Here is a 27932-nt window from a genome sequence, read left to right on the forward strand (position 1 = left end):
AACGACACCCACCAGCACATTCAGAGCTACATAATGGTCCTGTAACCAAACGTTCATACAGATCTGTTTGTTCGAGCCCAAGTACTTTCCTGGTAAGTACAAAATCAAAGCAGTCATATACTGATGACGTAAGAGAATAAAAGGCCAGGAAGTTTCGATCTCCTGATCATTACAAATCATCATCGGGTTGTGTCTGGGCAATGTCGTACCATATTTAATCGTTTGACGACAAGAATGACGTATTTCTGGCGGGAGGTCATTTCTAGGATGGAATCAAGAGGCTGAAAGTATGATTTTGCAGTTTCTGTACTTTAAAGAGTGAAAGTGGTTCTGGAAGGTATAGTCACACGCCAGTCGCCATTGTCTAACAGTGAAAAGCGAGAGATTCGCTGCACTGTAGTTCGTCTAACCGTTGGTAAAGTAAGCGGTTTCTCGCAGCGACACCTGTCATTAGGTTGTTGCCCGCAGCATTTAACTATGGCGGTACCAGTTTTCTCCGAATCGCATCTAGATGAAAATAAACCTTCTCAACGAAGTGCGGCTATAGCTTGCTAAATAAATTGTTTGTATCATACGTTCTTATGTGCAGAAAGTGCGACAACAAATTGATATTCTTTCCTTTTTATCCATTGTTCAGCGCAGTCACGAGTGCGATACTTTGCAAAATAGTCTGTTAAAATTCACTGCGGAAAATATGACGAATCCGCGAACTCGTGCAACATTTTTCTATATCTTGAAAAAGGAAAGAGCCTTTTCCATCCTTCACCCCCTCCCCCCCCCCCCCCCCCCGACCCAGCCACCCACTCACAGTTTCAATTCACTTCTCGCTCCTAACCTTCTCCCCCTCTCCTCTAACTCACTGCTATATACATATGTCCAGTCGTGATGGTTTCCCCTCCCCTACAAAAAAGAAAGAAAAAAAACCTCCATCGCTATTTCTTCTCTACTCTTACACAGTACATAAATACACAGAAACATAATTAAATAGAATTACACACATACAATGTTGTAATTTGAAAAAAGAAATGTAGGTCAAAGACAAAGTAGTGGGAAGATTATGTTGGCAACATTACAAAACACAAACAACAACATATACTAGCAGTACAAAAACAAACAGAATACAGTGGCGTGCATAAAAGTGTGTTGTGAAAAACATAAGAAATGCATAGTGCTGCAGAACAGCTAAAAATTAGACCAAAATTATCAGTGTCTAACACAGAAAAACGACGATGTGCTAGCAGATGGCATTTCCCGATGTAAGCGAGAAATTAGCCAAATAATCACCGTTAAATATAAATCACATATTCTTTTAAAGAACTGTTTTTCGATATAAAAGCGAATCAAAATGTAAATAACTTAATTACAGGAGACTGATGATGCTTTACGTCAATAAAGCGAAACGCGTCTGGTGAAAAAATAACGCATTTTTGAAGCTTCCACGACAGAACAAAAATACCCTCAAGGATTATAAAGCAACTACGGACACTGTGGCCACACAAATGAAGAACTTGAACACTACCCTGCAGTTCAGAGATAAAGTCCGCAATATGTACTGTAGAAAGCATTGCCGTGCCCGCGAGCGCACGAGGAAATTTTAAAATCTCAAGACCTCTCGCACGAAAAATTTTAAACCCTTTCAGAAGCGACTAGTGAGTCTTACATCCGCAAGGTGCTTTCTCACGTAGACCACAAACAACAGGCTCACTGAGACCAAGACGGCCTCTGCCCATATACAGCAATATGTCGTTGGAAAAACCACGTAAATCCAATTTTTTTTTACATATCACTACTAAAATTACCTATCAGTCTGCACTATACAGCTCTCGCTTACACACTGATCCCTCTGGCATGTTACAAAATGCCAGTTACATTATGATTTACAGGTAAATCTTGAATATGTCGCTCCAGTCCCAAGCGAAGGCTTTTGAATAAATGAAATCTATGTTAAAAGTATTGTTATTAAAACATACTGTTACCACAAGTCGTATCTATCACCACGGACTAAAATTTGGTCAGCTTTTAGGTGATGTCCTTAGTGTTTTGCCCTTTTGAAACATATCTACACATTTTTATAGCCAAACAATCAACATGGACGTCACCCTTAATTATTGAAAACTATGAAAGATCATTATATATCTACAAATTCTTACACTGATTCCTTATGATAAACTGCTGTTAAATTCATTGACTTTCAAACTATTTTTACATAAGTTAACTTTTCAGTCATCAGAATGAACATTCTATCTCATTACTAAAATTGTGTTTGTTTAATAAAAATTCAGGTACTGTATTTCGGAAGCGCTGGTCAAATGCTGTTAGTGGACACTTCATTTATTATGTAAACAAGAAAGGTAGAGTTACGTCTTCATTCTACATCTGCATTTACTTCTATACTCTGCAACCCACTGTGAATTTCATGGCACGTTACGTCCCAATGTATCAGCTTTTATGGTTTTTTCACATTCCTTTAACTTATGGAGCACGGGAAGAGAGCTTTCTCAAATGCCTCCGTGCGTGCTGTAATTAATCTAATCTTGTCTTCACGACCCCCACGGGAGCGATACGAAGGAGTTCTATACCTATCTAGAATCATTTAATGCGCGTTCATGAAGCTTTGTAAGTAGCTTTCTAGGGATAGTTTAGGTCTATCTTGAAGAGTCTGTGAGTTCATTTTGTTCAGCATCTCTGTCACACTCTCCACGGGACACACAGACCTGTGACCATTCGTACTGTCCTTCTCTGTATACGTTCAGTAAACCCCGTTAGTCCTCCTTTCTGGTACAGGTCCCAATTCTTGAACAGTGTTCTAGGATGGGTCGAATGAGTGATTTGTAGGCAAGCTCGTTTGTAGACTGAATGCATTTGCATAATATTTTACTAATAAACGCCGGCCGCGGTGTCCGTGCGGTTCTAGGCGCTGCAGTCCGGAACCGCGGGACTGCTACGGTCGCAGGTTCGAATCCTGCCTCGGGCATGGATGTGTGTGATGTCCTTAGGTTAGTTAGGTTTAAGTAGTTCTAAGTTCTAGGGGACTGATGACCTACGATGTTAAGTCCCATAGTGCTCAGAGCCATTTGAACCATTTGAACTAATAAACGGACGTCCGCTACCTGCGTTACCTGCCACTGAGCCTGTGTCATCATTCCATTTCATATCCCTACAAAGTGTTACACCCGGCTATTTACATGAGCTGACCAATTATAAATGTGACTCGTTGATAACTAGTCGTTTTTTGCGGTTGGTGTAGCGCACAATTTTACGTTTCTGAATATTTAATGCAAGCTGTCAATCTTTCCACCACTTTGAAACCTTATCAAGATCTGATAATATTTGTACAGCTCCTTTCAGGCAGTAATTCATTATAGATAACAGCATCATCAGAGAAAAGTCTGAGATTACTATTAACATTGAACGCAAGGTCATTAGTATACAACATGGACATCGAGAGTCGTAACACACTTGTCCAGGAGCACACCTGAAGCTAAATCTACGTCTCACGATGACTCTCCATCCAAAATAGCTTGCTACATCCATTCTACTAAAATAACCCTGAGTTCAGTCACAAATTTCGCTTGATACACCATACGATCACAATTTGATCACAAATGTACACTATGTGGTCAAAATTATCCGGACACCTGGCTGAAAATGACTTACAAGTCCGTGGCGCCCTCCATCCGTCATCCTGGAATTCAATATGGTGCTGGCCCACCCTTAGCCTTGATAAGTTTCCACTCTCGCAGGCATACGTTTAATCAGGTGCATTTCCTAAAAGTTTCATGGAAATGAAGTCCCTTGCTTCTTGACAGAGCGTAGGGGAACGATGCGGGAGACCCGCACCGCCGTACTAGGCAAGGTCCTAATGGAGGTGGTTTGCCGTTGCCTTCGTCCGACCGTAATGGGAATGAATGATGATGATGAAGACGACACAACAACGCCCAGTCATCTTGGGGCAGGTGAAAATCCCTGACCCCGCCGGGAATCGGACCCGGGAAGCAAGAATGCTACCGCGAAACCACGAGCTGCAGACAAAAAGACATTCTAATTCATTTAACGGAAATATTTTCCCTAATAATCGATGTTAGGTAAATATAACTGTGTCTCAGGAGTGAGTTTGTTCGATTTTGTGGACTTTTAGAAGGTGCTGCCCTACTGACTGGTCATGAAGCTTTCCTTTTTGTCTCATAACTGTTCATGGATATTGAAGCTTTTATTTGAGTACACTATAGACAGTACAACATGAGTATCATATGGACAAGGGAGGAAATGTGCGTTTTAATGGAGGTAATTTTAGCCGCGTCCATTTTTGTAAATAAATTGTGTGGTTTGCGAGCTAGATACAGCCATCAGCTGCACTGGGAAGCGGTGCAGACTCAAATTACGTTAACCAGCATGTCCCATGCAGACGCTGTCTGTCTCTCGTGCGGTTGGATTTCCCGTCCGCGTCCAAGTCGATGTCAACTGCCTTTCCTGATTCAGGACAGCCTTACATCATGGAATGCCTTTAAACAGCCATTTGCCTGGGAGTTCCACGCGCACTAACGTATCAGCGTACCTGCTGCCCCCTGACAGCTGTGGTTTACTTCTCAACCAATTCATCCCGCCAATGGCAGAGGCTCAGTTGTCATCTGCAGCTGCGACACGCTACCTCCTCACAAACTATGCCCGTCTATGTCCAGACACGCTCAGTCTGTAAAACCCATTTGCACAAAAATGGTTCAAATGGCTCTGAGCACTATGGGACTTAACTGCTGTGGTCACCAGTCCCCTAGAACTTAGAACTACTTAAACCTAACTAACCTACGGACATCACACACATCCACGCGCAAGGCAGGTTCGAAACTGCGACCGTAGCGGTCGCGCTGTTCTAGACTGTAGCGCCTAGAACCGCTCGGCCACTCCGGCCGGCCCCCATTTGCACAGCTGCGCCACCCTTGCTATAGTATTTGTGGTGTCACCGCCAGACACCACACTTGCTAGGTGGTAGCCTTTAAATCGGCCGCGGTCCGTTAGTATACGTCGGACCCGCGTGTTGCCACTATCAGCTATTGCAGACCGAGCGCCGCCACACGGCAGGTCTAGTCTAGAGAGACTCCCTAGCACTCGCCCAGTTGTACAGCCGACTTTGCTAGCGATGGTTCACTGACTACTTACGCTCTCATTTGCAGAGACGACAGTTTAACCTAGCCTTCAGCTACGTCAATTGCTACGACCTAGCAAGGCGCCATATCCAGTTACTATGTCTTCTGAACAGATAATATTGTGACTCATGCACCGTCAAGAGCGACGTTCATCATTAATGGATTAAAGTTATGTATGAAACTAATTACGTCCGCTTTCTGAATTCTAATTCCTTGTCATGTTCCAGACCTCACGTCAGTATAGTCCTTCCCTCCTCACGCCAGTCTGCGTGAGCTAAAATGCGTGCATTTCGGCCTCCTCTAGTAACACGGTGTTGGCTCTTCGGCCAACACAACAGTATTCATGGCAGATACTTTGACCATGAGATGGCTGTTGTTGGTGTTACTTTTGGCACACTAATAGCAACATCTTACAGGATCTTATTCAGTTTCCTTTGAGTCATCATTTTTTTTATCTGATGCATCCCGCCACGAATTGCTTTTTTCTGTTAACATCTTCATCTCAGAGTAAGAACTGCAGCCTACGTTCCTAATTATTTGCTGATGCATCCCGCCACGCGAAATTTAACCGACAGGAAGAAGATACTATGATATGCAAATGATTAGCTTTTCAGAGCATTCACACAAGGTTGGCGGCGGTGGCGACACCTACAACGTGCTGACACGAGGAAAGTTCCCAACCGATTTCTCATACACAAACAGCAGATGACCGGCGTTGCCGGGTGAAACGTTGTTGTGATGCCTCGTGTAAGGAGCAGAAATGCGTACCATCAAGTTTCCGACTTTGATAAAGGTCGGATTGTAGCCTATCGCGACTGCGGTTTATCATATAGCGACATTGCTGCTCGCGTTGGTCGAGATCCAATGATTGGTAGCAGAATATGGAATCAGTTGGTTCAGGAGGGTAATACGGAACGCCGTGCTGGATCCCAACGGCCTCGTATCACTAGCAGTCGAGATGACAGGCATCTTATCCGCATGGCTGTAACAGATCGTGCAGACACGTCTCGATCCTTGGGTCAACAGATGAGGACGTTTGCAAAACAACAACCATCTGCACGAACAGTTCGACGACGTTTGCAGCAGCATGGGCTATCAGCTCGGAGACCATGGCTGCGGTTACCCTTGACGCTGCATCACAGACAGGAGCGCCTGCGATGGTGTACTCAACGACGAACCTGGGTGCACAAATGGCAAAACGTCATTATTTCGGATGAATCCAGGTTCTGTTTACAGCATCATGATGGTTGCATCCGTGTTTGGCGACATCGCGGCGAACGCACATTGGAAGCGTGTATTCGTCATCGCCATACTGGCGTATCACCCGGCGTGATGGTATGGGGTGCCATTGGTTACACGTCTCGGTCGCCTTTTGTCCGCATTGACGGCACTTTGAACAGTGGACGTTACATTTCAGATTTTTTACGACCCGTGGCTCCACCCTTCATTCGATCCCTGCGAAACCCTACATTTCAGCAGGATAATGCACGACTTCATGTTGCAGGTCCTGTACGGGCCTTTCTGGATACAGAAAATGTCTGACTGCTGCCCTGACCAGCACGTTCTCCAGATCCCTCACCAACTGAAAACATCTTGTCAATGGTGGCCGAGCAACTGGCTCGTCACAATACGCCAGTCACTACTCTTGATGAACTGTGGTATCGTGTTGAATCTGCATGGGCAGCTGTACCTGTACACGACAACCAAGCTCTGTTTGACTCAATGCCCAGGCGTATCAAGGCCGTTATTACGGCCAGAGGTGGTTGTTCTGGGTACTGATTTCTCAGGATCTATGCACCCAAATTGCGTGAAAATGTAATCACATGTCATTTCTAGTATAATACGTTTGTGCAATGAATATTCGTTTATCATCTGCAGTTCTTCTTGGTGTAGCAATTTTAATGGCCAGTAGTGTATTTACTGGATGTATTCCAGTCTCTGTCTTCCTCTACAGTTTTTACCTTCTACACCTCCCTCTAACTACCATACAAGTTATTCCTTGATGTCCTAACAGATGTCCTATCAGCCTCTCCCTTCTTCTTGTTAGTGTTTTCCATATATTCCTTTTCTCGCCAATTATGCAGAGAACCTCGTCTTTCCTTATCAGTCCATCTAGTTTTCAACATTCTTCTGCAAGACCACATCTCAAATGCTTCGATGCTCTTCTGTTCTGGTTTTCACACAGGCCACGTTTCACTACTGTACGATACTGTGCTCCAAATGTAGGGGAAGTCCGTATAAATGACATAACATTTCGTTTTTAGGTTCTTATTGCTTCATAAACCATGATGTTAAATAACATTTGTATCAGAACAGTGCCTCATTCACTTGTAAGTTTCGATATCTTGGTGTCATGTTTTTAAATTAATACAAACCATAACTTTTTACATTCTTGTAAAAAGTGCATAATATGTGGTTTTAGAACGATGTCGGGGGTAAAATGACATAGGAGTACGAAAAAGGAAGAAATTTTGATAAACATTAGATATTTAATATCTTAATAGATTTGTACTTAACAAATAAATCACTATTCCTGAAAAAATTCTTCAGCAGCATCAGTTAAGGTTCCTCAGTTCAGTCGTACATAAAGTGAAGACTGAAGGTAGAATTACGAATGTGAATCCATGAAACAACAAAGTTAATTCCGTTTTTGAAAAAAAAAATAATAATTCGCACCAATCCTATGTATTTGCGGGTACCACAAATAATGTTTCTGGTTTGTGGCTTACTCCAGCACTTTCAGTGTGTGGGCTGACAACCGGTGTTCCCCGCGTTTTGAATGCAATTTAAGTTCCAAGCAGTACAAACATTGACAATCTTCGGGAGCATCATTGCTGTCACCAAAAAAGGTCTCTTTTGTACAATATTTCTCTTCTAAAATTAAGTTTCCTCTTTGCTTTTCTCGGCTATTTGGACTGCAAGTTGTCTCACCTCCTTCATTGTCATACCAACCATGCGCGATTCCAACAGTTTCAGGTGGTGTACCAATTAACGCTCCAATGCAGTGTTGAAAGTTGGCTGGAACCTACCCAGTCCTTTCTGAACACCACTGAACATTTTGTTCGTTTTCCTAGTTCGTCTTCTATGCATAGCCTGAGGAACTGCGGGTGCTTTCGACGCCCGCAGTCATCCCATGTCACCTCTTCTAACAACATCTATAGCCTACTGTGTCTGCACCGCATCCCAAGACTGTCTTGACGATTTCCTGCCATCTGAAAGGGGAAATTCACCTACTGTACTTATATCTGGCCTACGAAAATTCATTGTATTTGCGCATCATTACACATTTATTAATTCGTGTCTAATGTTTCGTTTTATTCAGTTTATTATACCTACTAAATTTAAACACATACGTAAAATACATAGCTTAATTAATTAATTAGTATCAAAGATCACAGAGAAAAGAAATAGAGTCCACATCTGGATGACATGACGTGTCATTTTACCCTGACAGGTGGTCTGTCACTGTGGCCTGAAACGCCTTCTTTGATTCCTTCGAGAAACATTCAACTACCTCGTGCTCTAGCGGGACAGTCTACCTCTCAAAACATAGCTAAAAGTATGCTTTACGCAATAACTTATACTTTTCTCAAACATTTAATTACCTGCAATACTAATGACTGAATATATGTGAATAAAAGTAAAAATGATGGATACTTACCTGTAAGTTTTTCGTTCACAGTACCAAGACGAAAGCTGGCAGCTCTTCGCTATATATGTAGGAACAGGTTTGCTGATCGACCTTTCTATACAGCTTAGTGCAGGTGTTGCCACTCAACTGGTTTCGTCCATAACCTTGCTGTGTCACTTTACCCGGGTATGTCATTATAGCCTGACTTCCTCTACATTCTCAGATATATCTCCCGCAACTTAAGGCCTATCTTTGATACTAGTAGACTTCTCTTGGCCGGGAATACCCATTGTGGAGGTGCTAGTCTGCTTTTTGTGTCCTCTTTGCTTCGTTCCTCTTGGGTTACTTTACTGCCTATGCAGCAGAAGTCCTTAACTTCGTCTACTTCGTGATACGCAATTCTGATGTTACGTTTCTCGCTGTTCTCAATTCTGAAGAGTTCCTAGATAACAGATCGCAGCATGTCATTCTCAATGGAGAGAAGTCTTCCGAAGTAAGACTGATTTCAGGTGTGCCGCAGGGGAGTGTTGTAGAACCGTTGCTATTCACAGTATATATAAATGACCTTGTGCATAACATCGGAAGTTCACTGAGGCTTTTTGCGAATGATGATGTAGTAAATCGAAATGTTGTAACAATGGAATATTGTACTGAAATGCAGGAGGATACGCAACGAATTGACACATGGTGCAGGGAATGGCAACTGAGTCTCAATGTAGACAAGTGTAATGTGCTGAGAATACATAGAAAAAAAGATCCTTTATCACTTAGCTACAATATAGCAGGTCAGCAACTGGAAGCAGTTAATTCCATAAATTATCTGGGCGTAGGCATTAGGAGTGATTTAAAATGGAATGACCATACAAAATTAGTCGTCGGTAAAGCAGATGCCAGACTGAGATTCATTGGAAGAAACCTAAGGAAATGCAGTCCGAAAACAAAGGAAGTAGGTTACAGTACACTTGTTCGCCCAGAGATCGAATACTGCTCAACGATGTGGGATCCGTACCAGATAGGGTTGATAGAAGAGATAGAGAAGATCCAACGGAGAGCAGCGCGCTTCGTTACAGGATCATTTAGTAATCGCGAAAGCGTTACGGAGATGATAGATAAACTCCAGTGGAAGACTCTGCAAGAGAAACGGTCAGTAGCTTGGTACGGGCTTTAGTTGAAGTTTCGAGAACATACCTTCACCGAGGAGTTGGTTCAATTGGCTCTGAGCACTATGGGACTAAACTTCTATGGTCATCAGTCCCCTAGAACTTAGAACTTCTTAAACCTAACTAACCTAAGGACATCACAAACATCCGCCGCGCGGGATTAGCCGAGCGGTCTAAGGCGCTGCCGTCATGGACTGTGCGGCTGGTTCCGGTGGAGGTTCGAGTCCTCCCTCGGGCATGAGTGTGTGTGTTTGTCCTTAGGATAATTTAGGTTAAGTGTTGGGTAAGCTTAGTGACTGATGTCCTTAGCAGTTAAGTCCCATAAAATTTAAAAAAAAAAAATCATAAACATCCATGCCTGAGGCAGGATTCGAACCTGCGACCGTAGCGGTCGCGCGGTTCCAGACTGTAGCACCCATAACCGCTCGGCCACTCCGGCCGGCCACCGATGAGTCAAGCAGTATATTGCTCTCTCCTATGTATATCTCGCGAAGAGACCATGAGGATAAATCAGGGAGATTAGAGGCCACACAGAGGCACATCGACAATCTTTCTTTCCACGAATAGTACAGGACTGGAATAGAAGGGAGAACCGATAGAGGTTTTCAAGGTACCCTCCGCCACACACCGTCAGGTGGCTTGTGGAGTATGGATGTAGATGTAGACTCTGTAATTCTTCTTCACTTTCAATGAGGATAGCAACGTCATCAGCGAATCTTATCAGCTTTAATCCTTTCACCTTGAATTTTAGTTCCATCCTGAACATTCTTTTATTTCCTTCATTGGTTTTTCGATGAACAGATTGAACAGCAGGGTCGAAAGAGTACATCCCTGTCTTACACCCTTTCTTCTACTCCTTCCCCTGCAATCGCAATCCAGTCCCTCAGTCCTCGAGCTCTGAGTGAATAGTTTTCGGTCTTGCGTCGTCTGAGTACTATAGCCATTCACCAGCATAATGGAACAGCTATCTGGTATCCAGGACACTGTGTTGCAGACTGTGTATGCTGTACAAGATGATCAACGGAGAGCCGCTGAGTGGCGGCGTGGCGGAGCGTCGCGACGGCAGCGTCCCCGGCGACGGCGACGCCGAGGACGGAGCCAGGAGGCCGCCCCCGCCGCCGCCCCCGCACTACCGGCGCGCCGAGCCGCCGGCCGCCCCCGGCCAGGGCCCCAGCGCGCTGCCGCCCACGCCGTGTCCGGCGCGCGTCGAGTACGCCACCCCAGTCTTCGCCAGGAACTACCAGGGCGTCTGGAGATACGTCGTCCAGATCCCCTACGAGGGCTACTTCACCCAGACCGTCGAGGTCGTCCGCTGCCTGTGAGTGACACTTGTGCAACTTGTTCTTCTAGAATTCAGACCAATTTGGGTTTTCGAGAAATGAATAGAATACTCGCCCTACTCTTATTTCAGAGAAAGACAAACCTACATTTATAGCATTTATACCAGGGGCGTTCAATAAGTAATGTAACACTTTTGCTTTCTGATAGCAGTTTGGTTTCATTCAAGAGCCCAATACACCCTATTAACCACACTCTTATGACTACAAAATCCTATTTTTCAACATAGCCTCCGCTAAATCCGACGGCCTTACGCCACCGCTCTGGGAGTGCTGTACGCCCGCTTGGTACCCCTGTGTTGGTCTACATCTACATCTACGTGATTACTCTGCTATTCACAATAAAGTGCCTAGCAGAGGGTTCAATGAACCACCTTCAAGCTGTCTCTCTACCGTTCCACTCTCGAACGGCATGCGAGAAAAACGAGCAGTTAAATTTTTCTGTGCGAGCCCTGATTTCTTTTATTTTATCGTGATGATTATTTCTCCCTATGTAGGTGGGTGCCAACACAATGTTTCCGCAATCGGAGGAGGAAACTGGTGATTGAAATTTCATGAGCAGATCCCGTCGCAACGAAAAACGCCTTTCTTTTAATGATTGCCACTCCAATTCACGTATCATGTCTGTGATACTATCTCCCCTATTTCGCGATAGTACAAAACCAGCTGCCCTTCTTTGTACTTTTTCGATGTCATCCGTCAGCCCCACCTGATGCGGATCCTATACCGCGCAGCAATACTCCAGAATAGGGCGGACAAGCGTGGTATAAGCAGTCTCTTTAGTAAACCTGTTGCAACTTCTTAAGTGTCGGAGCCAACTTGTTGCTGTATCAGTGGCCTCGCAATTGTGCACGTAGTGCTTCCTACGAGAGTGCATCCTTCATTGGACCAAACAGATGGAAGTCGGAAGTTACGAAATCCAGGGTGTAGGGTGTGTGAGGAAGAACAGTCTAATCATGTTCTGTGAGCTCCTCTCAAGTATGCAGATTTGTGTGAGGCCTTGCGTTGTCGTGGTGAAGGAGAATTTCGTTTGCATTTTTGTGGCGACAAACGTGCTCAAGCCGTTCCTCCAATTTCCAGAGGGTAGCACAAAACACTTCAGAGTTTCTAAGTAGTTTTTCAGGGCGTAGTTTGCTTCTGTCTTCAAATGTTTGCTAATTTCGCTCTCTCAGCACCTTCTTGGCACTCTTCCATAGGTTAAACAAACCCGTGACCAATTTGTAAAGTGCACACCGAGTGATGCTATTTTGGTAGTGAAACAAAGGAATGTTTTCGAATTGGAGAGGATATAAAATGCAGATTTCCAACAATTAAAAAAGTTCTGAATGGGAAAATTGTATTTAACGACCATCATAATGCTGAAAAAATTTACCTCTATTATAGTCTTATACGGAAATGAAACGTGAACGATAAACAGTACAGACGATAAGAAAACTGAAGTTTTTAGAAATGTGAAGATTTGAGTGGTGCCGCGCGGGGTAGCCTCGTGGTTTCAGGCGCCTTGCCACGGTTCGCGCTGCTAACCTCGTCGGAGGTTCAAGTCCTCCCTCGGGCACGGGTGGATGAGTGTTGTCCTTAGAGCAAGTTAGTTAAAGTTAGATTAAGTAGTGTGTAAGGCTAGGGACCGATGACCGCAGCAGTTTGGTCCCATAGGAACTCACCACAAATTTCAAATTTGAGTGGCGGCTCGAAAAACAGATAAAGATGTGCCTGAATCGAATCGGGGGAAAAACAAATTTAAGGTATAATTTACTAAAAGATAGAATTAGTTGATCGGACACACTTTGAGACATCAAGTAATGTTCGATCTACTCATGGAAGGCAGTGTGAGAGACAAAAATTATCGAGGAAGGTTAATGCATCAGTTCAGTAATCAGCTTCAAGTGAATGTAGGATGTCGCAGTTATTTATAGATGAAGAGGCTTACACACAATATCCAACTGATGCAGTGATATGTCAACGGAAGTGACATATGAGTCATGTTTAAAAACTGTCTACGATTAGCGAGGTACTTCGTATTTTGCCAGATTGGACACCAGATATCAAAATCAGTGCGATGCAAAATCTACACAGTCTAACTAGAAGAAATTCGGAGAAAGTAAGCAACATCGTACGGTGTGAAGATGGCTTCACATGAGACGCTGTTGCTGAGTTTCTCCAATATAATATGATTCCAGACACAGAGCTCAGTATATAGGCTGCAAACAGGAATCGCGAGTGCGCCAGTAGTCATTAGTGATATACTTAATCACTGTGCCAGTAATTTTTTGGTCTTCGAGTTTACGAGATGAATCAAATTAATGCAGACGTTGAAAAATTTTGAAGAGAGGAGGAAATATTATTACTTGGAAGAAGCTGCTAGTCGGAGAAATGATGCGAATACAGAGAACTGCATGGTGCCTGATGTGCTGTAAGGAGTGGAAAATTGGGGGGGGGGGGGGGGGAAGAGCGGTACAACAGGTAAAGCTATGTTGGCGAAGGGAAGGATGGATAGAACAGATCATTTGTAGGCGTTGTGGATGGTGGAAGAATGCATCTTGTTTAGTCTATTATAGACTTTTAGCAGGACGGTCAGTAGACGTAGTCACAAGTTACTTTGCGGTCGAGCTAGTCCTAGCTATTTCAGTGTATTAATTGGGCAGCTATATAGCCGAGAGCGCTAACGCGCTGCTTCCTGGACTCGGGTAGGCCCGCCGGCCCCGGATCGAATCTGCCCGGCGGATTAACGACAACAGCCGGTGTGCCAGCCAGCCTGGATGTGGTTTTTAGGCGGTTTTCCACATCCTACTAGGTGAATACTGGGCTGGTCCCCACGTTCCGCCTCAGTTACCCGACTCACGGACAGTTGAAACACATTCACACTATTTCACCTTTTCCACTAGACGCAGACAGCTGGGGTACACCAATTCCGTCCCGGGGGGGGGGGGGGTATGGGGTGGCGGCAGGAAGGGCATCCGGCCACCCCTTAAAATTAGCCATGCCAATTCCGTTCTTAACCCTGCGCACAATGCGGGATAAAGGCAGTAGCAAAATAAGAAAAGAAAGAATAATTGGGCAGCTATATAAATCCGCTACAGCGCGTTTGGTCATCGTAACAATTATGACTGATAACTGTTATCAAGCCTTCTACCGCGGTGCGACCTCACAACGGTGTATGAAATCACGTACGAAAAACAAGCTGTTGATGGAAAAGCAGGGGCCATTATGAATATTGTGATAAGCTGTATCATTAAGCACTGGTGTCACGGCTGCATCAACGTATCAGGGAGTATCAGATTGTCTAGTCTATTAAACGAGTTACTTCGTCTCTACCTACGACAGAAAGAGACAGAGGTGGTCACGGAAAAAAGTTAAAGTGATTCTTGGACCTATGTCTTCTACATCTGCGAGCACGTCGTGGTCTTCAGAGGCGTTTGACTGATGTATAGCCACCCAGATAACCGTCTGCCGTTCCATACACACCCGTCACAGATGGAAAAGTTGGCGATAGTATTTTCCCAGCATTGTATAGAAAAGCTACGCCGCTTTCCCTGCGAATGTCCAAATACTGGGGAGATGTCTTGCAGAGGATATGTTCTAATTACGAGGGTCACTCCAAAAGAAATGCGCACTATTTATTTTTTAAATCCATATTTTATTCTACATGTGTGAAAATTTTATAGTGTGCATATACGTCCTTTAGGAACAATATTTTCATTTCTCCACATAATTTCGATCCCTCTCAACTGCCTTACGCCATCTTGGAACCAGCGCTTGTATACCCGCACGGTAAAATTCTGGACCAACCTGTTGGAGCCACTGTTTGGCAGCGTGCACAAGGGAGTCATCATCTTCAAACCTTGTTCCACGAAGAGAGTCTTTCAGTTTCCCAAAGAGATGATAGTCACATGGAGCCAGGTCAGGACTGTAAGACGGGTGTTTCAGTGTTGTCCATCCGAGTTTTGTGATCGCTTCCATGGTTTTTTGACTGACATGTGGCCGTGCATTGTCGTGCAACAGCAAAACATCCTGCTTTTGCCGATATGGTCGAACACGACTCAGTCGAGCTTGAAGTTTCTTCAGTGTCGTCACATATGCATCAGAATTTATGGTGGTTCCACTTGGCATGATGTCCCCAAGCAAGAGTCCTCCTGAATCGAAAAACACCGTAGCCATAACTTTTCCAGCAGAAGGTGTGGTTCTGTATTTTTTTCTTGGGTGAATTTGCATGATGCCACTCCATTGATTGCCTCTTCGTGTCTGGTTAAAAATGGTGGAGCCATGTTTCATCACTTGTCACAATTCTTCCAAGAAATTCATCTCCACCATTCTCGTACTGTTCCAAAAGTTTGCTGCATACCGTTTTTCTTGTTTCTTTGTGAGCCTGAAAACCCTCCTGGCAGAAACCTTTGTTAACGCCAACACTTTCAGTATTCTACAAACCCTCCCTTCCCCTATCCAAACGTAGCGTGACATTTCGTTCACTGTGATGCTTCTGTCAGAAGTCACCAATTCGTTAACTCTCTGCACATTGTCTGGAGTGTGCGCAGTACGAGGCCTGCCTCTGCGAGGACAATCCTCAATATTGCCGTGCCCGCTTTCAACACGTAACCTGCTTACCCACCGACTAACTGAACTGCGATCGACAGCAGCATCTCCATACACCTTTTTCAACTTCTTGTGGATGTTTCCCACTGTCTCGTTTTCACAGCACATTCTATGACAGCACGTTGCTTCTGACGAACGTCAAGTGTAGCAGCCATCTTGAAGACATGCTGTGACGGCGCCACTCACGGGAACAGGTTGAACTGCCGGCCGGAATGACCGAGTGGTTCTAGGCGCTACAGTCTGGAACCGCGCGACCGCTGCGGTCGCAGGTTCGAATCCTGCCTCGGCCATGGAAGTGTGTGATGTCCTTAGGCTAGTTAGGTTTAAGTATTTCTAAGTTCTAGGGGACTGATGACCTGAGAAGTTGAGTCCCATAGTGCTCAGAGCTATTTGAACCATTTTTGAACAGGTTGAACTAAGTTTGAAAACAAGCCGGAAGGATGTATCTAGACACTGTAAAACTTTCACACATACAGAACTCTAAGTCCTATGTCTGACTACATAACGCCAGGAGAGACGGACAGTATCGCTTTATTGGAAATAAATGGGCTTTTTATTGGGATTTCAGGTAACGTTGCGATAGCTCTAAGGGTAAAGAAGTCTTTCAGCTATAAAATCTGCCGCTAAAAGCAGGAAAGTGCAAAATTAATCACGCTGCAGCGAAACTTCTGGATGAATGCATAAGGGTGCAGATTTTAGTTTAAATGAGGAAAAACAAACTATGAACTACATAGCAGCATTAGTTAATTCGTTTCTTCTTGATTCCAGGATTATTCTGGCTAATGTGGCAGCATTCAGAAGCGGTTTTGCTTTTTTTATTTAATAATATTGCTCTGGGCTGCTGGTCATTACTCTTTTCCATCGAACTGATAGATAAAAATGCGCACTGAGCAACCTTTCTTGCATTTCAGCAACTAGGATTTTAAACGCACCACCAACATCATTGCGGGAGAGCGCAGTTGGCCAGACTACCACGTATTTCTAAAAGCGACAGGTTTCGCGACACAAAAACTAATGTCATTGTGCTGGACCTCAAACACAAATCTGAACAAGCAGCTGCACAAGCTCCACCAGGAAAGGCCTTTCTTTCTCGGATGAGGACTCAGTGCAACGGCCGTCTGTGTTTCACGAGCTAAGTTCATAGTTTCGAGTATTTATTCGAAACATCAGATGATGTACAGCGCTGACCCCTTTCTCAGCTTCCATTTATAACGAATCTCTCGTCCAGCGCAAATTCAAACAAGCGACTAGAAAAAAGCGCAGGTGACTCCTGTGTATACGATGGGTAAAAGAACAGACCCACAAAATTACAGACCAATATCCTTAACATTGGTTTGCTGCAGAATTCTTGAACATATCCTTAACTCGAATATAAGAGACAGAAAAGCTTCTGTCAACAAAACAACACGGGTCTAGAAACCATTAAGAGCTAAGAGACAAAAAAGCGTCTGTCCACAAAACAACACGGATCTAGAAACCATTAAGAGCTACAAATCCAAAACATGAGTATTGGAAACCATCGCTCGTGCGAAACTGAGCTTGTCCTTTTCTCACATGATATCCTGCGAATCGTGGATGAAGGGCAGCAGGCAGATTCCATATCCCTAGGTTTCCCGAAAGCGTTTGACACTGTGACGGTTAATCAAGGTGCGAGCATGCGGCATAGGTTCGCAGACATGTGCATCACTCTAACACTTCTTACGTAGTAGAACCTATCACATTCTCCACGATGGCGGGTGTTCATCAAGGATGATAGGAGTATCAAGTGAGCAGCACTCTGTAACTGCTTACTGTTGATTTCGCCGTTGAGTGGCTGTAGATAGATACGGCATGACTTCGAGAACCCCTTGAGTGCGAGATCGCAAGTTCAATCTCGTTTGATCATACAATGTAAGCTTTCACGGCCGGTATTGTCTTCACTTAAAACTTCCGGGCTGATAGGTCGTGGTCGAAGTATAAAACTATGACTCATATCAAAAAGTAGACCTTTTGCAGCGCTACATTACGCAGAAATTACTCTTAAATATTAGTGAAATCGTCATAACCAAATGCTTTCGCCAAATCTGTTTCACATTCTTTCAGGAAAGCATTTCTGATCGTTGCCGAAGATTAAGCATACTGCATATGAGCAGTTAAACACTTTTCTCTAAGACTTGATGGTTCAGGTAACTTTTCTATTTTTTTTTTTTTTTTACTTATCCACTAAGGCGCATCATTCGTCATAATATTAACGCCCGTGTGTGCCTTCATGATGTAAAGAGAAATGTCGAGCAAGATTACTTTGTTTTGATTTAAGCACTTTTGACATATTAAACGGTCGGATTTTTCATCGGAATTGAGTACAAAACACATCTTAATCCCCCATACATCATCGAAAACATGGTTTTCCAGTGCTCTCTCTTTTCGATTTTCTCGAAAGCCGTAACAGCCACAATAATAAGCAGTTCGAAATCAGAATAATAGCCACAGTAGGAACAAAAATGACAATCTGAGCGTTAGAGCAATATTAAGGAGAATGAATCGGAGTAAATGCCCGTCAAGGTGCGAGAGAGTGGGCTTTCAGGAAAGAAAACGCTGCCCGTCTCGACTACAGGTAAACCAGCACATCGTACGCTGCGGCCTGGCCATGACCACATTGTATGAGTAGGAGTAGAGGTGGAGGGAGAGCGCCCGCTGGAGGGGAATGTCTCACGAGACGCACTTTCCCAGGCCTTCCTAGCTGTTCACCTGACCTTCATCCTCTATATCTCTTTACCTATGCGGGCATTTAAAGGCATTGGTGCATTCCACACCCATCAATAACGTGCACACGGCACATGACTGTGTGTCACATCTACATGGCCAAATTTGTGGGCAGCCAGATATGTTCCGACGAGCTCGTGATTTATTTAGAGAAGCAGCGCTGAAGGATGCATAAGAATGAGAGGTAGCCACACTCAGCATGTCCTGTATCGTTAACAGACAGAGACTAAGAGTGGCCCACATCTAAACAAATGTTTGTTTCAGGACGTCTTTAAAGGACTTCAATAGTTTTGATCACATTTTTAAAAACACCATGTATAGCGAATCAGGAACTTTATTTCTAGATTTTATTCTACAAATTTTACGCATACAATTGACAGTTATTAACTAAAGTAATTGTTTCAAATGCGAAATAATTATTTAAATTATGTTTCCTTTATTCCAGGCAACAATGTTAGATTCGATCTAGAAAAAAATAACTATTGCAAAAAAATATGATAGTACTTGCTGAGAGACTGAACAGAGAGATCTACACCCACACTACTGGCCATTAAAACTGCTACACCAAGAAGAAAAGCATATGATAAACGGGTATTCATTGAACAAATATATTATACCAGAACTGACATGTGATTACATTTTCACGCAATTTGGGTGCATAGATCCTGAGAAATCAGTACCCAAAACAACCACCTCTGGCCGTAATAACGGCGTTGATACGCCTGGGCGTTGAGTCAAACAGAGCTTGGATGGCGTGTACAGATACAGCTGCCCATGCAGATTCAACACGATACCACAGTTCATCAAGGGTAGTGACTGGCGTATTGTGACGAGCCAGTTGCTCGGCCACCGTTGACAAGACATTTTCAATTGGTAAGAGATCTGGAAAATGTGCTGGCCAGGACAGCAGTCGAACATTTTCTATATCCAGAAAGGCCCGTACAGCACTTGAAACATGCGGCGTGCATTATCCTGCTGAAATGTAGGGTTTCGCAGGAATCGAATGAAGGGTAGAACCACGGGTCGTAACACATCTGAAATGTAACATCCACTGTTGAAAGTGGCGTCAATGTGAACAAGAGGTGACCGCGACGTGTAACCACTAGCACCCCATACCATCACGCCGGGTGATACGCCAGTATGGCGATGAAGAATACACGCTTCCAATGTGCGTTCACCGCGATGTCGCCACACACGGATGAGACCATCATGATGCTGTAAACAGAACATGAATTCATCCGAAAAAATGACGTTTTGCCGCTCGTGCACCCAGGTTAGTCGTTGAGTACACCACCGCAGGCGCTCCTGTCTGTGATGCAGCGTCAAGGGTAACTGCAGCCATGGTCTCCGAGCTGATAGCCCATGCTGCTGCAAACGTCGTCGAACTGTTCGTGCAGATGGTTGTTGTCTTGCAAACGACCCTATCTGTTGACTCAGAGATCGAGACGTGGCTGCACGATCCGTTACAGCCATGCGGATTAGATGCCTGTCATCTCGACTGCTAGTGATACGAGACCGTTGGGATCCAGCACGGCGTTCCGTATTACCCTCCTGAACCCACCGATTCCATATTCTGCTAACAGTCATGGGATCTCGACCAACGCGAGCAGCAATGTCGCGATACGATAAACCGCAATCGCGATAGGCTACAATCATACCTTTATCAAAGTCGGAAACGTGATGGTACGTATTTCTGCTCCGTAGACGAGGCATCACAACAACGTTTCACCAGGCAACGGCGGTCAACTGCTGCTTGTCTATGAGAAGTCGGTTGGAAACTTTCCTCATGTCAGCACGTTGTAGGTGTCGCCACCGGCGCCAACCTTTTGTGAATGGTCTGAAAAGCTAATCATTTGCATATCACAGCATCTTCTTCCTGTCGGTTAAATTTCGCGTCTGTAGCACATCATCTTCGTGGTGTAGCAATTTCAATGGCGAGTAGTGTACTTGGTTTAGTTCCGTTACGCGGAACAACAGATTTGGATAGTTTTAATGCTGTTCAAAAGTATTTTGACAAAATTGCTGATTTGCAAAAATGCTCTGTCGTTTGTACTAGTACTGTACCAGCTAAGATATGTAGAGTAAATAGCTTCGTTTGTCAATTATGAAAAAACCGAATAAGTTGCTTAACTTTTCATTGCATTATTCGTCAGGAAATACTGCGTAGAAAAGAGTTAGAATGCAGTCCGTAATGAAAAATGTAACGAAAATTATGAACATAATACGATAAGGAAATACATCACTTATTCATCGGAAGTTAAGCAGTTTCTGGTAGAAAAGTTGACACGGTATATGGAGATAGAGTTCTTCATTCCGAAAATCATTGGTTAAGCACAGGAAACTGTTCAGTTCTTTTTCCCCTTAAAATTATCAAGTTTTTGAATAAAGAGATAAAATCGGATGTTTCGGAATCTGAAAAGAGACTGAAGGGTACACTTTTCTTTTCGAGAATTAGAATTCCTAACAAATGTTACAGATCACTTAAATAATCTGAATTTACATTTGCTTACATGGAGTACTGTATTGTGTATTTAAGCTGGGGACCTAGAAACGACGGAGAGGCTTCGTCCCGCCATAGCCCTCAGTGGTTCACAACTCCACAACAGGTCACCCACCCCACCGCTACCGCCACACCACACCGAACCCAGGGTTATTGTGTTGGCCCCCATTGGACCCCCCTCCCCGGGGACGTCTCATACCAGACGAATGTGACCCCAAATGTTTGCGTCGTAGAGTAATTATTGCGTACGCGTACGTAACCGTGGTCTAGGGGTAGCGTCCTTGATTCATAATCAAAAACGTCTTCGGTCCCGGGTTTGATCCCCGCCACTCCCTAAATTTTGATAAATAATCAGCATTGGCGGCCGAAGACTTCCGGCATAAGAAGTCAGCCTCATTCTGCCAACGGCCTTGTCAAAGAGGGCGGAGGAGCGGATAGATGTTCAGGGCACTCTCTTGTCCTAGGGGTGGGAAATTGCCCCTAAAGGCGGAGGAATCAGCAATGATCAACGACATGAGGATGCAGAAGGCAATGGAAACCACTGCATTAAAGACACGTAACGTGTATCCACAGGACATGTGGCCTGTAATTGAAGAAGTGTCATGATGATCTCTCCATTGGCAAAAGATTCCGGAATAGTCCCCCATTCGGATCTCCGGGAGGGGACTGCCAAGGGGGAGGTTACCATGAGAAAAAGACTGAATAATCTACGAAAGGATAATGTTCTACGAGTCGGGGCGTGGAATGTCAGAAGCTTGAACGTGGTAGGGAAACTAGAAAATCTGAAAAGGGAAATGCAAAGGCTCAATCTAGATATAATAGGGGTCAGTGAAGTGAAGTGGAAGGAAGACAAGGATTTCTGGTCAGATGAGTATCGGGTAATATCAACAGCAGCAGAAAATGGTATAACAAGTGTAGGATTCGTTATGAATGGGAAGGTAGGGCAGAGGGTGTGTTACTGTGAACTGTTCAGTGACGGGGTTGTTCTTATCAGAATCGACAGCAGACCAACACCGACAACGATAGTTCAGGTATACATGCCGACGTCGCAAGCTGAAGATGAACAGATACAGAAAGTGTATGAGGATACTGAAAGGGTAATGCAGTATGTAAAGGGGGACGAAAATCTAATAGTCATGGGCGACTGGCCGGCCGAAGTGGCCGAGCGGTTAAAGGCGCTGCAGTCTGGAACCGCACGACCGCTACGGTCGCCGGTTCGAATCCTGCCTCGGGCATGGATGTGTGTGATGTCCTTAGGTTAGTTAGGTTTAAGTAGTTCTAAGTTCTAGGGGACTTATGACCACAGCAGTTGAGTCCCATAGTGCTCAGAGCCATTTGAACCATTTGAACCATGGGCGACTGGAATGCAGTTGTAGGGGAGGGAGTAGAAGAAAAGGTTACAGGAGAATATGGGCTTGGGACAAGGAATGAAAGAGGAGAAAGACTAATTGAGTTTCGTAACAAGTTTCAGCTAGTAATTGCGAATACCCTGTTCAAGAATCACAAGAGGAGGAGGTATACTTGGAAAAGGCCGGGAAATGCGGGAAGATTTCAATTAGATTACATCATGGTCAGACAGAGATTCCGAAATCAGATACTGGATTGTAAGGCGTACCCAGGAGCAGATATAGACTCAGATCACAATATAGTAGTGATGAAGAGTAGGCTGAAGTTCAAGATATTAGTCAGGAAGAATCAATACGCAAAGAAGTGGGATGCGGAAGTACTAAGGAATGACGAGGTACGTTTGAAGTTCTCTAACGCTATAGATACAGCAATAAGGAATAGCGCAGTAGGCAGTACAGTTGAAGAGGAATGGACAGCTCTAAAAAGGGCCATCACAGAAGTTGGGAGGGAAAACATAGGTACAAAGAAGGTAGCTGCGAAAAAACCATGGGTAACAGAAGAAATACTTCAGTTGATTGATGAATGGAGGAAGTACAAACATGTTCCTGGAAAATCAAGAATACAGAAATACAAGTCTCTGAGGAATGAAATAAATAGGAAGTGCAGGGAAGCTAAGACGAAATGGCTGCAGGAAGAATGTGAAGATATCGAAAAAGATATGATTGTCGGAAGGACAGATTCAGCATACAGGAAAGTCAAAACAACCTTTGGTGACATTAAAAGCAACGGTGGTAACATTAAGAGTGCAACGGAAATTCCACTGTTAAATGCAGAGGAGAGAGCAGATAGGTGGAAAGAATACATTGAAAGCCTCTATGAGGGTGAAGATTTGTCTGATGTGATAGAAGAAGAAACAGGAGTCGATTTAGAAGAGTTAGGGGATCCAGTATTAGAATCGGAATTTAAAAGAGCTTTGGAGGACTTACGGTCAAATAAGGCAGAAGGGATAGATAACATTCCATCAGAATTTCTAAAATCATTGGGGGAAGTGGCAACAAAACGACTATTCACGTTGGTGTGTAGAATATATGAGTCTGGCGATATACCATCTGACTTACGGAAAAGCATCATCCACACAATTCCGAAGACGGCAAGAGCTGACAAGTGAGAGAATTATCGCACAATCAGCTTAACAGCTCATGCAACGAAGCTGCTTACAAGAATAATACACAGAAGAATGGAAAAGAAAATTGAGAATGCGCTAGGTGACGATCAGTTTGGCTTTAGGAAAAGTAAAGGGACGAGAGAGGCAATTCTGACGTTACGGCTAATAATGGAAGCAAGGCTAAAGAAAAATCAAGACACTTTCATAGGATTTGTCGACCTGGAAAAAGCGTTCGACAATATAAAATGGTGCAAGCTGTTCGAGATTCTGAAAAAAGTAGGGGTAAGCTATAGGGAGAGACGGGTCATATACAATATGTACAACAACCAAGAGGGAATAATAAGAGTGGACGATCAAGAACGAAGTGCTCGTATTAAGACGGGTGTAAGACAAGGCTGTAGCCTTTCCCCCTACTCTTCAATAAGTACATCGAGGAAGCAATGATGGAAATAAAAGAAAGGTTCAGGAGTGGAATTAAAATACAAGGTGAAAGGATATCAATGATACGATTCGCTGATGACATTGCTGTCCTGAGTGAAAGTGATGAAGGATTAAATGATCTGCTGAACGGAATGAACAGTCTAATAACTACACAGTATGGTTTGAGAGTAAATCGGAGAAAGACGAAGGTAATGAGAAGTAGTAGAAATGAGAACAGCGAGAAACTTAACATCAGGATTGATGGTCACGAAGTCAATGAAGTTAAGGAATTCTGCTACCTAGGCAGTAAAATAACCAATGACGGACGGAGCAAGGAGGACATCAAAAGCAGACTCGCTATGGCAAAAAAAGGCATTTATGGCTAAGAGAAGTCTACTAATATCAAATACCGGTCTTAATTTGAGGAAGAAATTTCTGAGGATGTACGTCTGGAGTACAGCATTGTATGGTAGTGAAACATGGACTGTGGGAAAACCGGAACAGAAGAGAATCGAAGCATTTGAGATGTAGTGCTATAGACTAATGTTGAAAATTAGGTGGACTGATAAGGTAAGGAATGAGGAGGTTCTACGCAGAATCGGAGAGGAAAGGAATATGTGGAAAACACTGATAAGGAGAAGGGACAGGATGATAGGACATCTGCTAAGGCATGAGGGAATGACTTCCATGGTACTAGAGGGAGCCGTAGATGGCAAAAACTGTAGAGGAAGACAGAGATTGGAATACGTTAAGCAAATAATTGAGGACGTAGGTTGCAAGTGCTACTCTGAGATGAAGAAGTTAGCACAGGAAAGGAATTCGTGGCGGGCCGCATCAAACCAGTCAGTAGACTGATGACCAAAAAAAAAAAAGCACGTACGTGGAGACAATGTTTGCGCAGCAATCGCCGACATAGAGCAACAGAGGCGGAATAAGGAGAACCAGCCCGCATTCGCCGAGGTAGATGGAAAACCGCCTTAAAACGCATCCATAGGCTGGCCGACACACCTGACCTCGACACTAATCCGCCGGGAGGATTCATGCCGGTGACCGGCACGCCTTCCCGCTCGGGAAGCAGCGCGTTAGACCGCGCGGCTAGCCGGGCGGGCTTACAGGGATTAAGTAGAGCTCGCAATCCAGCGCTATCGACTTTCGTCTTTACAGTTAGCCGGCATGACTGGGTCTGCGCAAGCCGTGATGGCAGCGCACGGATCGAGTTAGAGGGGGAAGCACAGGCTGGAGGGTAATGATTCGCTAGACACACTTTGCAAGGTCCAAGCTAGGTTATACTGCTGGACCTCTTCGATCAATTCGTTGCTCATGAAATGTTTATGTTAGGGACTGTCATACAGGGTACAGAAACTGGGGTGATGCACTATCCTGCATAAACTACACTCCTGGAAATGGAAAAAAGAACACATTGACACCGGTGTGTCAGACCCACCATACTTGCTCCGGACACTGCGAGAGAGCTGTACAAGCAATGATCACACGCACGGCACAGCGGACACACCAGGAACCGCGGTGTTGGCCGTCGAATGGCGCTAGCTGCGCAGCATTTGTGCACCGCCGCCGTCAGTGTCAGCCAGTTTGCCGTGGCATACGGAGCTCCATCGCAGTCTTTAACACTGGTAGCATGCCGCGACAGCGTGGACGTGAACCGTATGTGCAGTTGACGGACTTTGAGCGAGGGCGTATAGTGGGCATGCGGGAGGCCGGGTGGACGTACCGCCGAATTGCTCAACACGTGGGGCGTGAGGTCTCCACAGTACATCGATGTTGTCACCAGTGGTCGGCGGAAGGTGCACGTGCCCGTCGACCTGGGACCGGACCGCAGCGACGCACGGATGCACGCCAAGACCGTAGGATCCTACCCAGTGCCGTAGGGGACCGCACCGCCACTTCCCGGCAAATTAGGGACACTGTTGCTCCTGGGGTATCGGCGAGGACAATTCTCCATGAAGCTGGGCTACGGCCCCGCACACCGTTAGGCCGTCTTCCGCTCACGCCCCAACATCGTGCAACCCGCCTCCAGTGGTGTCGCGACAGGCGTGAATGGAGGGACGAATGGAGACGTGTCGTCTTCAGCGATGAGAGTCGCTTCTGCCTTGGTGCCAATGATGGTCGTATGCGTGTTTGGCGCCGTGCAGGTGAGCGCCACAATCAGGACTGCATACGACCGAGGCACACAGGGCCAACACCCGGCATCATGGTGTGGGGAGCGATCTCCAACACTGGCCGTACACCACTGGTGATCGTCGAGGGGACACTGAATAGTGCACGGTACATCCAAACCGTCATCGAACCCATCGTTCTACCATTCCTAGACCGGCAAGGGAACTTGCTGTTCCAACAGGACAATGCACGTCCGCATGTATCCCGTGCCACCCAACGTGCTCTAGAAGGTGTAAGTCAACTACCCTGGCCAGCAAGATCTCCGGATCTGTTCCCCATTGAGCATGTTTGGGACTGGATGAAGCGTCGTCTCACGCGGTCTGCACGCCCAGCACGAACGCTGGTCCAACTGAGGCGCCAGGTGGAAATGGCATGGCAAGCCGTTCCACAGGACTACATCCAGCATCTCTACGATCGTCTCCATGGGAGAATAGCAGCCTGCATTGCTGCGAAAGGTGGATATACACTGTACTAGTGCCGACATTGTGCATGCTCTGTTGCCTGTGTCTATGTGCCTGTGGTTCTCTCAGTGTGATCATGTGATGTATCTGACCCCAGGAATGTGTCAATGAAGTTTCCCCTTCCTGGGACAATGAATTCACGGTGTTCTTATTTCAATTTCCAGGGGTGTATGTCCCTTGTCTTTCTACAAAGCTAACGTTCTCCAATATCGCGTTTCATTCTTCGTTCAAAAGTTACTAAATTTATTAATTTGCTAAAGTGGACGGCCCTATAAGTCTGTCACCTACAGTTCCCGCCCACACTTTGGTACTAACGTAAACCTGATGCTTTGCTTCCACGGTCGCATCTTCCCATACATAGTTATAGTGGTAAGTCATGAGTCTGCTTTGTGTGAATCCCACATTATCCGGAAACAAAATGCTAGCTGTAAATTGCGGCTCTTCTGCGCTCCATCCTAGAATCCACTGGCAGCACTGTAATTTGGCATAGTGGCCTTGTGGTCTGATAACTTGCACATTCTCTAAGTTGTACCGACAAAGTGACTACATGTACAGAACAGTTGATGCCTTCAACAGTTCCAGTTCTTCATACACTTGTTCCATGACCGTCATCTACTTAGCGCTACACTCGTGCCGCAGTATTCGTCGTGTGAATCATGCAATGTCTGCCGCAATTCCTGTTTCTTGTTGGGAATGATACGGTACCTGCAACTCGATAACTCGATGGAACAACCTGCTGGAGTCTTTTTTTTTCAGATAGAATGCGCATGAGCATGTCGTTCAGCATATACACTGAAGCGCCAAAGAAACTGAAACAGGCATCAAATACAGAGAGATGTAAACGAGCAGAATACGGCGCTGCGATCGGCAGCGTCTGTATAAAAAAAAGTGTCTGGCGCAGTTGTTAGATCGGTTACTGCTGTTACAATGACAGGTTATCAAGATTGAAGAGAAACTGAACTAAGTGTCATAGTCGGCGCATGAGGGATGGGACACAGCATCACCAGGGTACCGATAAGTTGGAGATTTTCCAGTACGACCATTTCTCGAGTGTACCTCGAATATCAGGAATCCGGTAAAACGTCAAATCTCCGACATAGCTGCGGCCGGAAAAAGATTCTGCAAGAACGGGACCAATGACGACTGAAGAGAATCGTTCAAAGTGACAGAAGTGCAACCGTTCCGCAAATTGCTGCAGAGTTCAATGCTGGGCCATCAACAAGTGTCAGCGTTGCATGGGGGCTTAATTAAATGCAAGATGATTGA

At 44.9% G+C, this 27932-nt stretch overlaps 1 protein-coding gene across 1 annotated transcript in view; it reads left to right on the plus strand.

Annotated features, from left to right (window-relative positions):
• The window catches only part of LOC124798354, a 391600-nt gene that overhangs the window by 332995 nt on the left and 30673 nt on the right, over window positions 1–27932 (plus strand). The window contains exon 6 of the mRNA XM_047261716.1: window positions 10927–11250. Within this exon, the coding sequence (XP_047117672.1) occupies window positions 10927–11250 (324 nt within the window). The remainder of the gene's footprint in view (window positions 1–10926; window positions 11251–27932) is intronic.

The sequence above is a fragment of the Schistocerca piceifrons genome, chromosome 5 (genome assembly GCF_021461385.2).
Source record: "Schistocerca piceifrons isolate TAMUIC-IGC-003096 chromosome 5, iqSchPice1.1, whole genome shotgun sequence".
NCBI classification, from domain to species: Eukaryota; Metazoa; Arthropoda; class Insecta; order Orthoptera; family Acrididae; genus Schistocerca; species Schistocerca piceifrons.